Below are 12,624 nucleotides of genomic sequence, written 5' to 3' on the forward strand. Positions count from 1 at the left end.
ATCAGCCATGACAATTAGATTCCAAAGATCCCATCTAGAAGCTTGTAGATCGGCTACTTTCGATGAGTGACACCAGCGCACAAAGTATAATTCAGGCTTTACACTGATTTACACCATCTCAAGGGACAAGTGCCCATGTACATGTCAAACTGCTTTGACATGTACAACACAAGAGGGAGTTCCACTGATCTTGTTCAACACAGAATTGGCACAGACATTGGGTTAAATCCGTTCTAATTTGCCCTATACCAACAACAGCCATGAGAAAGTGAGACTCCTTGCCATCCTTCAAAACTGCCAGAAAAGAGCAACTGATCCTAGAAAAGTATTCTAAGCTTGACAAAATGAACCCCCCCCCCCCCCCCCCTACAAGGATTTATTTATCAAAAGTGAAGGTTCCAGGCAGATCCAGTTGGTCGCAGACACAATAAATTACAGTTTTAAAATACACAACACGCTGTGCAATGACAAATATTTAACTAAGCAGTGAGCACAAGTGTGAGTACTGACGACAAAGATTTGTTGGAGCAAAGCTGTTTTTCCATTTTAAAATGATGATTTCTTTGGCCTGGGCCATGGCTCAGCGGTCCAGGCACCTTGGCTGGTAATCCAGTCTGGCAGTGTGCCGCGGGTTTGACTCCCGATCCCGACAGCCTTCACTGCATGTCTTCCCCCCCATCTCTCTCCCCATTTCCTGTCAGCATACTGTCTGTCCCTCCATAAAAATATAAAATAAAGGCGAAAGCCACAAAGAAAAACATTTAAAATGATGATTTCTTTAGCCACAAGGCATTTTGACAAGACCTTTTGTGCTATCCTTTTAGCATCATTGTATAAATCGTACCACTGTACTATTTAACAAATAATTAAATCAATCTCCTTGCAGCGACCACCATAGTGGAGGCAGGCAAGGACAAGAACAACCCCGACGACTTTGCAGAGGCGTTAGACTCGGTTCTGGGGGACTTTGCCTTCCCTGACGTTTTCCTGTTCGATGTGTGGGGCGCCATCGGGGACGTGAAGAATGGCAGAACTTAGAGATGTCTATATTTCTCCGAGATAACACTAGTTCAGTGCTTCTCTTCTGTTCTTTCTAAGCCCTTTAACATGTGCCCTGTGCAGTTCCTTGTCTTTGCCATAATAGCATCAAATGCCCCATAATGAAGCCTAATTTAACTTTGTTGTACAACGGTGTTGTGTGCGCCAAAAATAGCGAACCTACAAGCTCACAACGCGTTGCATGTGCGATGCGTAGTGAGCATGTGGACCTGCAATTTTTGGCGAACAACACCATCGTACTTTGGGAGCGTAAATGAGGCTTAAGAGATTGAGGGCTCCATTTTCGTCACCGCTAAACCCCTAAACTTCTTTACCTTTTTTTTTACTATTTTGCTAAACATTTTTGAATAGTTAAAATGGCCAGTCTACAAGCTCATAACGTGTCAATGTAGATTGGCTAGTTGAACTATTCAAAAATGTTTTTCAAAATAGTAAAAAGAGGCAAAGAAGTTTAGGGATAAGGGGTTTAGCGGTGACGAAAATGGAGCCCCAAGAGTCAGTTGAATGTCAGCAAATATTTACCAATTATTGTGTCTTTATTTAGACAGGAGGGAAATTAAAAAAAAATCCTCTAAAATTCAAACAATTTTCTAAAGAAAATCTTTAATGATTCCGTAAAAACGCAAGGGTATTATCATTTTCATAATGAATCATATTTGCTCATAAATCTATGATAGAATTAAAAAAGAACTGCAGTGCAATTTTCTATACAGATAACATAAGATCAAAGAGCTGTGTTTGTACTAACAACCACATTCCCACGTGAAATCCTGGAGGGCATTCTCCCACGCAAATACACACTCATCCATCATGTAAATTGGTGGGCAGAACAATGCAGAGAAACATCGATGCAGAACTTCAGAGGAAAAGTATCAGCTGATCTAGAGAAGCAGGAAGTTAGATAATGTTGTGCTTTTCCCAAAAGCTTGAGTGGAGGATTCATGCTACAACTGTAAAGTCAGCCCACCAACTACTATATATCTGTGTATTCCTGTGCAAACTGGCAATCCAGATATATACAGGGATAATAATATTTATCAAAAGTGAAGGTTGTGCACATCCAGTTGGTCGCTGGACATAATAAATTACAGTTTTAAAACTCGGCCTACACCAACACGCTGTGGTCCGACAAGTACTTTACTAAGCACAAGTGTGAGTACTGACGACAAAGATTTGTTGAGGCAAAACTGTTCAGAGTTTTTCCATTTCTTTAGCCACATGGCATTTTGACAAGACCGCAGTTCACAGGTCTCAAAAGAAACAGTGTCTTCAAACGACACAACACTTGCAATAAAAGCAGTGAATTGCCTCATTGTTTAAATGTGCTATAGAAATACACTTATACCTTGCCTTACAATCCAGTGACATAATGTCGCTGCATTCAAGAAACAATTTGATCTGGAGTTGAAGCAACAGAAAACCCAATCTATTTTCACTTTGTTTTTACAACACAATGCTTGATAGAACCACCTGTCACGGTGGATCTTTTCATTTGACTGAAGGCCCACCCGTTATAATTAGACCCATAAGAGTAAACCCTATGGGAGAAATGCCTGAATCAAACACCGGCATTGCAGCTGTGAGTGCAGAAGTAGCATGTAGGAAGTCTATAAAGCCGTGCCTACAGCCATAACATACATTCCAGCATCTTCCCAAAGCAATTACTGCCGTCATCAGGGAATCGCAACCCCTCAATGTTCCCACACCCACAGTGAAAAAAAAATAGAGAAAATGTCAGTGTGATGAGGAATTCAGGCATGTTTTTCAACCAGGAATGTTGTTGTGCGTATATCGGGGGTGAACAGAGACACCAAAGGAACCACTCAACTAAGAGCAAATACAAGATCTCAAATAAATACATAGCCATTCATCCTCCTTAACTCCATCGTCTTCTTTGCCTGAAAAATGAAGGTCTTCATGTCACTTAATCCATCATATTCTCACTAGCTTATCTGTCATCACAATGACACTCTTCTATATCCTCATAGCTTTGGCTGTTGATTAAAAGGTGAATGTAAATAATTATTGTTCAACATTCGGTGTGAAGTTAAAAAAAAAAGAAAAAACTCACGGACCAGGTTTGAATGATGAATGTATAAAATTTGGTTTCTAAAGTCTCGTTGGTCGTTTGTCTGTCAGTGATGTATTGCGCCGCTGTTCCCTGCTATCACAACAGGTGTTTGTGTTTTAAATCGATGCTTTGTGTATATTCATATTACAGCACTGCTTTTTGTGGAGACCTGAAGATGTAGGGCATATTTCACATGTATCAATTGTTAATAAAAAATGGTTGTAGACACGTGCGTTTGTCAAGTTCTTTCATGGCTCAAAAACACGAGAAATACACATCCAGTATAGGGTCCTCATTCTTGTTTGTTTTATCCTATAGTATTTATTTCCACAGAACATTGCATGCCATGTTAATCAAGAGATGTTCCAACATTTTTACATTTTAATATCAGCTAGATAAAAGGTTGATATGTTATGTCAGGTACACATCAATAAAACAATGCACAAACATGTTTATAGCAACAATTTGAAAAGCTGTGTGGTTGTCTATGGAGGTTTGTTCCACACATGATTAAACGCATGTTTGAGAAAGCTGATACTCTCACTTATTACATGGCTTGGTTGAATGCTTGATTCTGATTGGTCAATCGCTTAATTCAGCGGTGAGTTATCTCATGATAATGACCGCTCCGCTGTATAATGACCGCTGCCTAATCAAACCCTCTGAGCACCACCAGCTGCGCGGCTGCGCCCGCTTGATTTACTGCCGTTTCCAACATAACAGCCATGTAAACACACACACTACTGACACACAATGTAATTTACAGCTAAACATTGCTCTTAAAAATGTTTTTAAAAACATTTGAGCGAGAAATAGACGAAGCAGCTGGACCCGAAAATGGATTCTATTTGATCAACTCACTTCCTTGTTTTCCGACAGTGCTTAGTTCAGCCCTGCAGCTGGGCAGACGCAGCCAGCGCGAAGTTATGGAATACTTTTTTTGTTGTGTTTTGGATCAATGGATTAATTTATGTTAGTTAGCCATGTAATAAGCGGGATAATATCTGGCTAGGTGGTCATTGTCGGGATATAATTCACCTTCAGGGAGTGTAACCACCTCGGCTTCGCCTCGGTGGTTAAACTCCCTGTCGGTGAATTATCTCCCGACAATGACCACCTAGCCAGATATTATCCCTTACATAATGACTGGAATAATTACAAGAAAACATTATCCAGGGTAGAAGAGGAAAGGTACATAGTGCAGTCTTTGGTTGACCAATTGCAAACACTAGCTAATATTTCTAAAGTCTTCATATATTGTAATCTTTCATGCAGAAGAATATTTGCATAAATACTGCTTTTATTACACTTAATGGTATTTATCTTTGGATTTAAGAATGGAAATGAGAATCAAGTATTTCCTCAAACATTTTGTAACACTGTAACACTGATAATCTAAAGAGTGCATCAAACCTTTTATGATTTGGTCCTAACGCCCCCATTACATTGTGTCATGTCTTGTTATGTGAAACCCACATTGTCAAGACAGTAAAGTGCAAATAAAGTTGAATTCTCAAGTTTGGAATATCTGGAAAAAGTATGTCAACCTCAAAATTTCAGTTTTCCAGGTTTTGGAGATTGAAATCTTGTAAATTGCACCACATTATTTCATTTCCACATTAATAAGCAACAACACATTTATTTATACCTTCTACTAACATACATGCATCACCTGAACACTGACGAAAATGTGCAAATCTAACATTTGGTATAGTATATTTCACTGTGGCAGATGCATCTGCTGTTTGAAATGGCTGTAGGATTTACGCTCTCAGCATGCTACAGTGAGTCATTATGTTCCCAGGGTCCTCTGACTCACACTTTTCAAAAGGTTTAATGGTGTCAGGGCCCCATGTGCAACACCATTTGTGCATAATCTGATTCCAATTACGGTAGATTCACATGCTAACACATCTGAATCAAAGGCTATACTACACTCCACTGGGGAAGAATGACAATCTACAGTATATGTACTGTACAGGATCTAATCATTATGATTTGTATTTGAAGCTCAGCATAAAAACTCAAATCTATTCATGAAAAAGACAAATGCTAACTTTACTTGAAATAAACATACACTATAAAATTCTGTGTTCAATTGACACAATTTGACACACAACAGGTGTCACCCTAAGTTAAATTTCCAATCAACTATAGATACATGAAGAAGAAAACAACTTTGAGGGTACTTTTTTACTTTTTAAATATACCATTATGTCAAATAATGATATTATTAATATCAGAAGACAGAAGAGAAGCTTGTGAGTTAGAGTCTAAAACATGTATACTAGTCTAGTTTTCACCTAAGGAAACATTAAATGATGAACTTGTTCATGGTGATTCCATGACAATTTGATAAGTTCCAAGTGAACATACAGTAGGAAGGAACCTGTAAACATTGGACCCTGGTTTGGGGACATACAGTAGGACTCCAGGGAACATACTGATATTGATATTGATATGTTTCTATTATGTGTCATATCTAGGGAACATATAGGAACCTGGTGGGAGCATATAGGAATGAGCTGCTTTAGGGACCATGTACCTCCAGACCCCGAACACACAGTATAAATTACAATTTTCTGAATGTTCTTTGAATGTTCGTATATCGCCGTTTTTGTAAATTAACCCATTTAGGAGCGAGGCCGATTCTAAAAACACCTTCTGAAAAACTTCAAATATAGCAGCATAAAAAACGTGTCATTTTTTAATACTGTACATGTGATCATACTAAAAGCATCAAAAGTAGCAGATCTACAAGTTCGAAACACGACCCAAAGCGAGGCGTTTTGAGCTTGTCGATTTACTACTTTTGAATTTGAATCCTGAAAAGGTTTTGGACATGAGGTTTCCACCCCACAGAGATAATAATATGCATGTAGAAGGGTTAAATTTAGCCCTTAAGCACAGAAAAGTTCAACCACAGTGAAATATCACATCAATTCAGCTGGGAAAAAATACGATACAATTCATAATAGCCATTGTTTTTTTTTCTCCCCCGTCTCTGTCGTCGTTTAAATGTTTTGGATAGCTACTGACGCTATACACTGTCTTCGAGAACAGCTGCACACACCATACTTGGAATATGATAGCCGACTTGCGGGGCTGGTAAGTTATTGAGTCTATGACAGCACGGCCCAATCTTGGAGTGCGGTTTGGCGCTGGATCAGTGATGATGACACACACACGCACACGCACACACACGCACACACACGCACACACACACACACACACACACACACACACACACACACACACACACACACACACACACACACACGACTGGAAAAGGGAAAGGAAAGGCCTGACATACTCCAGATGCTGCTGTCAAAGCGCTGCTTAATGCTTACATCTCCGATTTCAGCTCCGATAATAAGCTCCCTTGACCTCAGCGCACAATACCAGCAAGTTGGTTGCGCTTTGATTCAGAAAGTGCCGACTGTGAAGGTAAACTGAGCCACTGTCTGGAAAGAACAAACGGATAGCTCGGGACTAAAATAGCATGTACAGGGGCTGTTCCTCAACTGTCAATACCTGTAGTATAGCCAGTCAACACTCAACAGCCACGGTGTCCTGTAAAAGAAAGTCTCCTAGGGCATACAAGGCCCCGTTCTTCTCCACACAGCTCACTGTGTTAAAATGTGTCATCGTAATATCTACCAGGTGCAAGCACTCTGTCCAGCAGTCAGTCCTCTGTCACTGTGGTCACATCAGGTAAAATGTCACTGGCACAAAGAGCCCATCGCAATCGAACAGACGTGCAAAACTCCAGTGACGTTGTAATGGTTACCTATAGTGGGGGGGGGGGGGGATCACGGTGTGGGAGGAGGAGCCTGAGTGAGCTTCGAGGTCTCTAGGTCCGTTTTGGCCGCCTCGCCTTCCGGCCCGATGGTCTCCGCCTCCGGCAGCGAGGCGCGCGTGAGCCTGCGCACGGTGTCCCTCATGGAGGGGTACAGGGTCATGATGGAGCCCCGGGACCAGTCGAGGCGGGGGTAGATCCGTTTGAACACGGCCCGGCGGAACAGGATGTATACCCAGGGGTCCAGGATCTGGTTCCAGGTGGCGAAGCGCACCCAGAGCAGCAGGTACATGACGCGGAGTCGGCCCCCAGACAACACAGTCTGTGCAATAAACACCTGCGTGGTGATGGGGATGGGGGGGACACGCATAGATGGAGGGTGGGAAAGGGTAAAAGGATGGGCGGGGGATGAGGAAAAAAAGAGAGGAGGAAGGGAGGGAGAAGTAGAGCAAAGAGGGAGCGATGGAAGGAGGTGAGAGGAATGGTGGGAGTCATGGATGGAGAGAAGGAAAGGAAAGTGTTGTGGAGGGAGGAGAGGACAGAGAGATGGAGTGTGGGGAAGAAAGGAAGATTGGTAAAAGATAGGAGAAAGAGATGGAGATAAATTGAAGGGGGAGGGATGGGTGGTTGGAAGGAAAGGAGTTTAGGAGAGACGAATGTGGAAGGAGTGATGGGAGACAGAGAGGTAGGCAGAGAGAGATGGAGACAGAGAGGTAGGCAGAGAGAGATGGAGACAGAGAGGTAGGCAGAGAGAGATGGAGACAGAGAGGTAGGCAGAGAGAGATGGAGACAGAGAGGTAGGCAGAGAGAGATGGAGACAGAGAGGTAGCAGAGAGAGATGGAGACAGAGAGGTAGGCAGAGAGAGATGGAGACAGAGAGGTAGGCAGAGAGAGATGGAGACAGAGAGGTAGGCAGAGAGAGATGGAGACAGAGATGGAGACAGAGAGGTAGGCAGAGAGAGATGGAGACAGAGAGGTAGGCAGAGAGAGATGGAGACAGAGAGGTAGGCAGAGAGAGATGGAGACAGAGAGGTAGGCAGAGAGAGATGGAGACAGAGAGGTAGGCAGAGAGAGATGCAAGAGTGTGAGAGAGAGGAAGGCAAGCATTAAAGGAGTGAGTGATGGTGGTATGTAGTGCAGGAAATAAAGCGGAGACGGGGAGAGAGAGAAAGAGCAATATTAGGATAGACAGATTAGGGGATGGAGACAGGGACAGAGGATTTGGAGAAAGAGGTGGTCGGAGGAAGTGGTTCAGGACATGAATGATAATTCGAGAGAGAGGATGAGAAAGAAAACAAAAGAAGGGTACAGGGAGAGGACAGGAAAATGACAAAATAAATACATAACAATGACAAGATCATCATAATACACACGCCACATGTTTGTTGTGGTCCCCTCAGGGTCGGGACAGCTGCTGCAATCTCTAAGACATGGTGGCCCTTGCAACACAATTCTTCCCTGTGCTGTGGCTACTGCCAAATGTGAAGACTTATTTCAGTTATTATTAATAGTGCTGGTGGAGCTAAACATGCCAATGGACCCTCGTTAGGAGTGGAAGTGGATTTTCATTGGGGTTCTTCTGAATTCCAAAATTCAACCAGTGGTATACAATATACATACGTGTGTGTGTGTGTGTGTGTGTGTGTGTGTGTGTGTGTGTGTGTGTGTGTGTGTGTGTGTGTGTGTGTGTGTGTGTGTGTGTGTGTGTGTGTGTGTGTGTGTGTGTGTGTGTGTGTGTGTGTGTGTGTGTGTGTGTACAGAGAGAGAGAGAGAGAGAGAGAGAGAGAGAGAGAGAGAGAGAGAGAGATGCATGCACACATGCATTCAAGACATTCCTTGTGAGATGAGGTGATTATTTTGATGTGTTAGTGAGGCAGCTTATGAAAGCAGACATAACAGGGCATCATTAATTATTGGTAAAAAGATGAAACCACACAAAGTGGATGGATTATTCGCTTGGGAATGGAATGGAATGGACAATCTATTCACAGCAGCGGATGCACCCTGAGGCATGCTCATGGGAAATGTAGTTTGGAAGCTGGGAGTTCTTTGATGAGCAGATGAGCGTTTTTCTTTTTTGGTAGGCAAAGGGTAAAGCCAGCCAATCACAGCCCAAAGCTATGAGGATGACGTTGCCCGTGACGTCAGCTGGATGCTGTCATGATTGTCAGGCCTGTCACAATTACATACATGACTAATTGCAATTATTTGAGATAATTGCAATTATTTTAATTATTATGTTGAAAAAATGTCTATACTTTTTCTTTTTCTTTCAAAAATAGCAGGAATAGCAGATAAACTTGTAGTTACAAGCTTGTAGATCAACTATTTCTGTTATTTTGTCAAAAAAAACGAATAACTGGAAAAAAATATATAAACAATGTTAAATGTGTCAGTTATTTCTTTGTATATTTGTATTTGCAATTTGTGATTACGAAGCCGAAAAGGCAAACAAACAGAAAAAAACCCAATTAAATCCTTGATCACAATTATTTGTGTGACAATTACTCCTCAATTTCATCGTGACAGACCTAATGAGGTTCTTTCCCCCTTACTCGCCTGATTCGGGACTCCTGACACATGATGTAAATCCAGGGGTCAAATATCTGATTGACGGTGGCCATTCTTAGGTAGAACAAAACGCGATGGGCTTTTACGGGCTCTGTGGTTACAGCTCTCGTCAGAATATGTATCTGGTCGGGGGGACAGCAGCACAACAAACAAAGCGGTGGGTTATAAAATGCTACTTTCAAACATTTGCCAATGCCACCCTTTTTCTTTGTTTTTGCTCAATATCTAACATAATGAGTCATCATTTATAATCACCCTTAGGTGTTGTTTTTCAGCAATAGGACGGCTCAAAGAGAGACATCATCATGGCATAGAACAGCGGTTCCCAAACTTCTTCATGTCAAGGACCCCCAAAATGATACTCATTAGCCTGCGGACCCCCATTTGAAAATATATGCCAAGGACCTCAATAAGAGAAGATTTGTACGGCTCTAGGGCCTAGAGTTCTCAATCTCTGCCCGAACCCGGCCCGGCCCGACATTTTCGGGTAGGGCCGGGCCCAAAATGCACGCTAATTAGTCGGGCCGGGCCGAGCCTCGGGCTCTGTGATTTTCCGTGATTTTTTTTTTTTTAAATTATAACAAAAATAACAATTCTGTTGTTTGTGTAATGTAGCCTATTTATTTAATATGAAGAGGGCTGAGCTGGTGAATGTTGGCGATTAACTTTTACAGTTTAGGCGATATACTATAATGTGACTGAAGGAGGAGGAGGCGATGATCAGCAGCAGCGCAGCGCACTAAAGTGACAGAATAGAACGGTGGTTGTTGAACTTGCTACCGCTGGCTGGCCTCTGGTCTGCCAACCAAATGAGCTGCTGCTGCTTACTGCTCAGCATCAACTATATAACTTAAGTTAACTTGCCATATGCTTAAATGTTTTATAAGACCATCGATTCATCCGCAATAGCTCGTTTTGGAAACGTCGGGGCTTAACGAGACACTGCTGTCTCGTTGAACCCAGCTGGGTGAATAAGCTAAATTAGGCTACCTAATCAACGTCACCACGGTAAATGCTCCATATAACTATGAAAGCGCCTGCATACACATAATATAGTTACATGATGACCAAGCAATGTTACAGTCACACTGTAGGCTACAGCTATTTGGTTTACAAATCGTATCGCAGCGCGCTGTACAGCTATTTAATTTCCCCATCGCAGCGCAGCGCGCCTCGTTGTGTGCCCACTGCCCAAAATAAAAGATCTGCAAGCTGTCGACAGACTCGACACGCCATCGAGCGGCATGTTGATGGTTTGTATGTCTGTTCTTTTGGTTAGGCAACGCACATTACGCGTGGGTATGTGGGTTTGAGAGGCAATGATTATGTAAACGATGTAACCTAGTAGATTATAGCCAAGTTGACAATTGTCATAATATTGTATAGCTCTGTTCGGGACTGTTGCACAACGGTGAATGATGAAAAAGTTGCACTTTGTTAACGGGACAGTAGCCTATTGGACATAATTAACTGCGTCACTTCAGAGGATCGCTGCTACTTTGATTCAGAAGATGTTTACTCACCCCTGGAAATTGCTGGAAACCATTAGAATGTTGGAAATGGAACATTATCAGCCAATTAACGTGAGTTACATAAATCCTTTATTTCGGCGACTAGACTATTAGTGCGTTCTCTGACACGGTCCACGGCGCCGCGGCCATATAGTGGCATTTTTATTTTTCTCTCTTTTTTTTCACTCGGGCTTTTTCGGGTTTTCGGGCCTGACATTATGGTAATTGTTAGGGTCGGGCCGGGCCTCGGGCCGACCCAGTTAGGGTAGGGTAGGGCCGGGCCTTAATTTTCAGGCCCGATGAGAACTCTACTAGGGCCCCTGGCTTGACCTGAACTAGGCTACGGCCACCTATTTAATGGCATTTCTATCTCTGGGACAACAATGTATATTGTAAAATCAAACTTAAATTTAACTCTGAGAGTGTACAAATGGAACCAAATGGACCCTAATGGGTCAATTTGGTTCCATTTGTACACTCTCTGAGTTACAGACCCATAAGGGTCCATTTGGTTCCTAACTATCATTTAGCTGGGGACCCCGTGGAACTCCCTGAAGGACCCCTGGGGGTCCCCGGACCCCACTTTGGAACCACTGGCATAGAAGACATGGGGAGTAGGTCCTACAGAAGCAGTGTATCACTTATGCATCCAAAAACAGGGTTTTTAATCACTAAACCGTATGCGCCCAAATAAAAAGAAATAGCAATTTCAAATATATTTCATATTGTTAGAAATATTTAATTTATGATAAAAAACAGAAAAGTCCAATATGATTGTTAAGCGACATTATACTCACTTTGCCACTCGATTTGCCATTCACTTTATGCATGCGCATACCCTCTATTCTAATTGTTCATAAATAGGCAAAATATAATATATTCAAAGTGGCAATATTGAAAACATGTTGCGAGAATCATAAGAGTTTTGCATATAATCATTTCAAGTGAATTCAATTATAGTGACATTAACCCATTTTGGGCGGGAACCCCTTTTGGTGTTAGCATTATGTTATGCTTTAGCTATTGAAAAATAGCAGATCTACAAGCTCATAGCGCGCCACCGAGTGGCGCGCTACGAGCTTGTAGGTCTGCTATTTTTGAGTGGTGTAAACCACTCCTACAACTGGCTTTTGTGTGCAGAAAAAATGAGCATGGTTGCTATGTTCAAAATAATTTCTGACGTAATTAAATCACACCCGGGTGAACTGGATGACCGTAGCAACCATGCTCATTTTTTCTGCACAAAAAAAGCCAGTTGTGAAATCACATCCGGGTGTGATTTCATTACGTCAGACATTACGTCAGACCACAGCTGATCATGCTATATAAAACCTTACACCACTCAGTTCACACGGGTGTGATTTTTTTTAAATCGAAGAACGACTGACATAGAAACATAGCTTTTTCAGAAAACTGTCAGGATGTAGAAGACATTTTTAGAATCTGATCTCAGGTCAAAATGGCTGGGTGGACGGGGACATCCTGAAACACATGTCGAGAACCCCTGGGGGACAGGGGGGGGGGGGGACAGGGGTTACCCGGACCAGACTGAACATCTCTGGCCTTATAGCTCATACTGCATAAAGCTTATGGCTCATCGCTCATGAGTCTGG

General features: G+C 42.3%; 2 protein-coding genes across 2 annotated transcripts in view; one reads left to right on the forward strand and one right to left on the reverse strand.

Moving 5' to 3' along the window:
• The window catches only part of gipc3 (GIPC PDZ domain containing family, member 3), a gene marked incomplete at its 5' end in the record, with an annotated part of 32,445 nt that extends 31,123 nt beyond the window's left edge, over nucleotides 1-1,322 (forward strand). The window contains one exon of the mRNA XM_079505335.1: nucleotides 887-1,322. Coding sequence (XP_079361461.1) covers nucleotides 887-1,038 — 152 coding nt within the window. The 3' untranslated portion in view covers nucleotides 1,039-1,322. The remainder of the gene's footprint in view (nucleotides 1-886) is intronic.
• Nucleotides 1,323-6,942: 5,620 nt separating this feature from the next.
• Nucleotides 6,943-12,624, reverse strand: part of tbxa2r (thromboxane A2 receptor) — a gene marked incomplete at its 3' end in the record, with an annotated part of 22,317 nt that continues 16,635 nt past the window's right edge. Inside the window, exons 4-5 of the mRNA XM_079505555.1 lie at nucleotides 9,485-9,622; nucleotides 6,943-7,266 (exon numbers count right to left, since the gene is read on the reverse strand). Of these exons, the coding sequence (XP_079361681.1) occupies nucleotides 6,943-7,266; nucleotides 9,485-9,622 (462 nt within the window). The remainder of the gene's footprint in view (nucleotides 7,267-9,484; nucleotides 9,623-12,624) is intronic.

This window comes from Electrona antarctica, assembly GCF_951216825.1.
Source record: "Electrona antarctica genome assembly, chromosome: 7".
NCBI classification, from domain to species: Eukaryota; Metazoa; Chordata; class Actinopteri; order Myctophiformes; family Myctophidae; genus Electrona; species Electrona antarctica.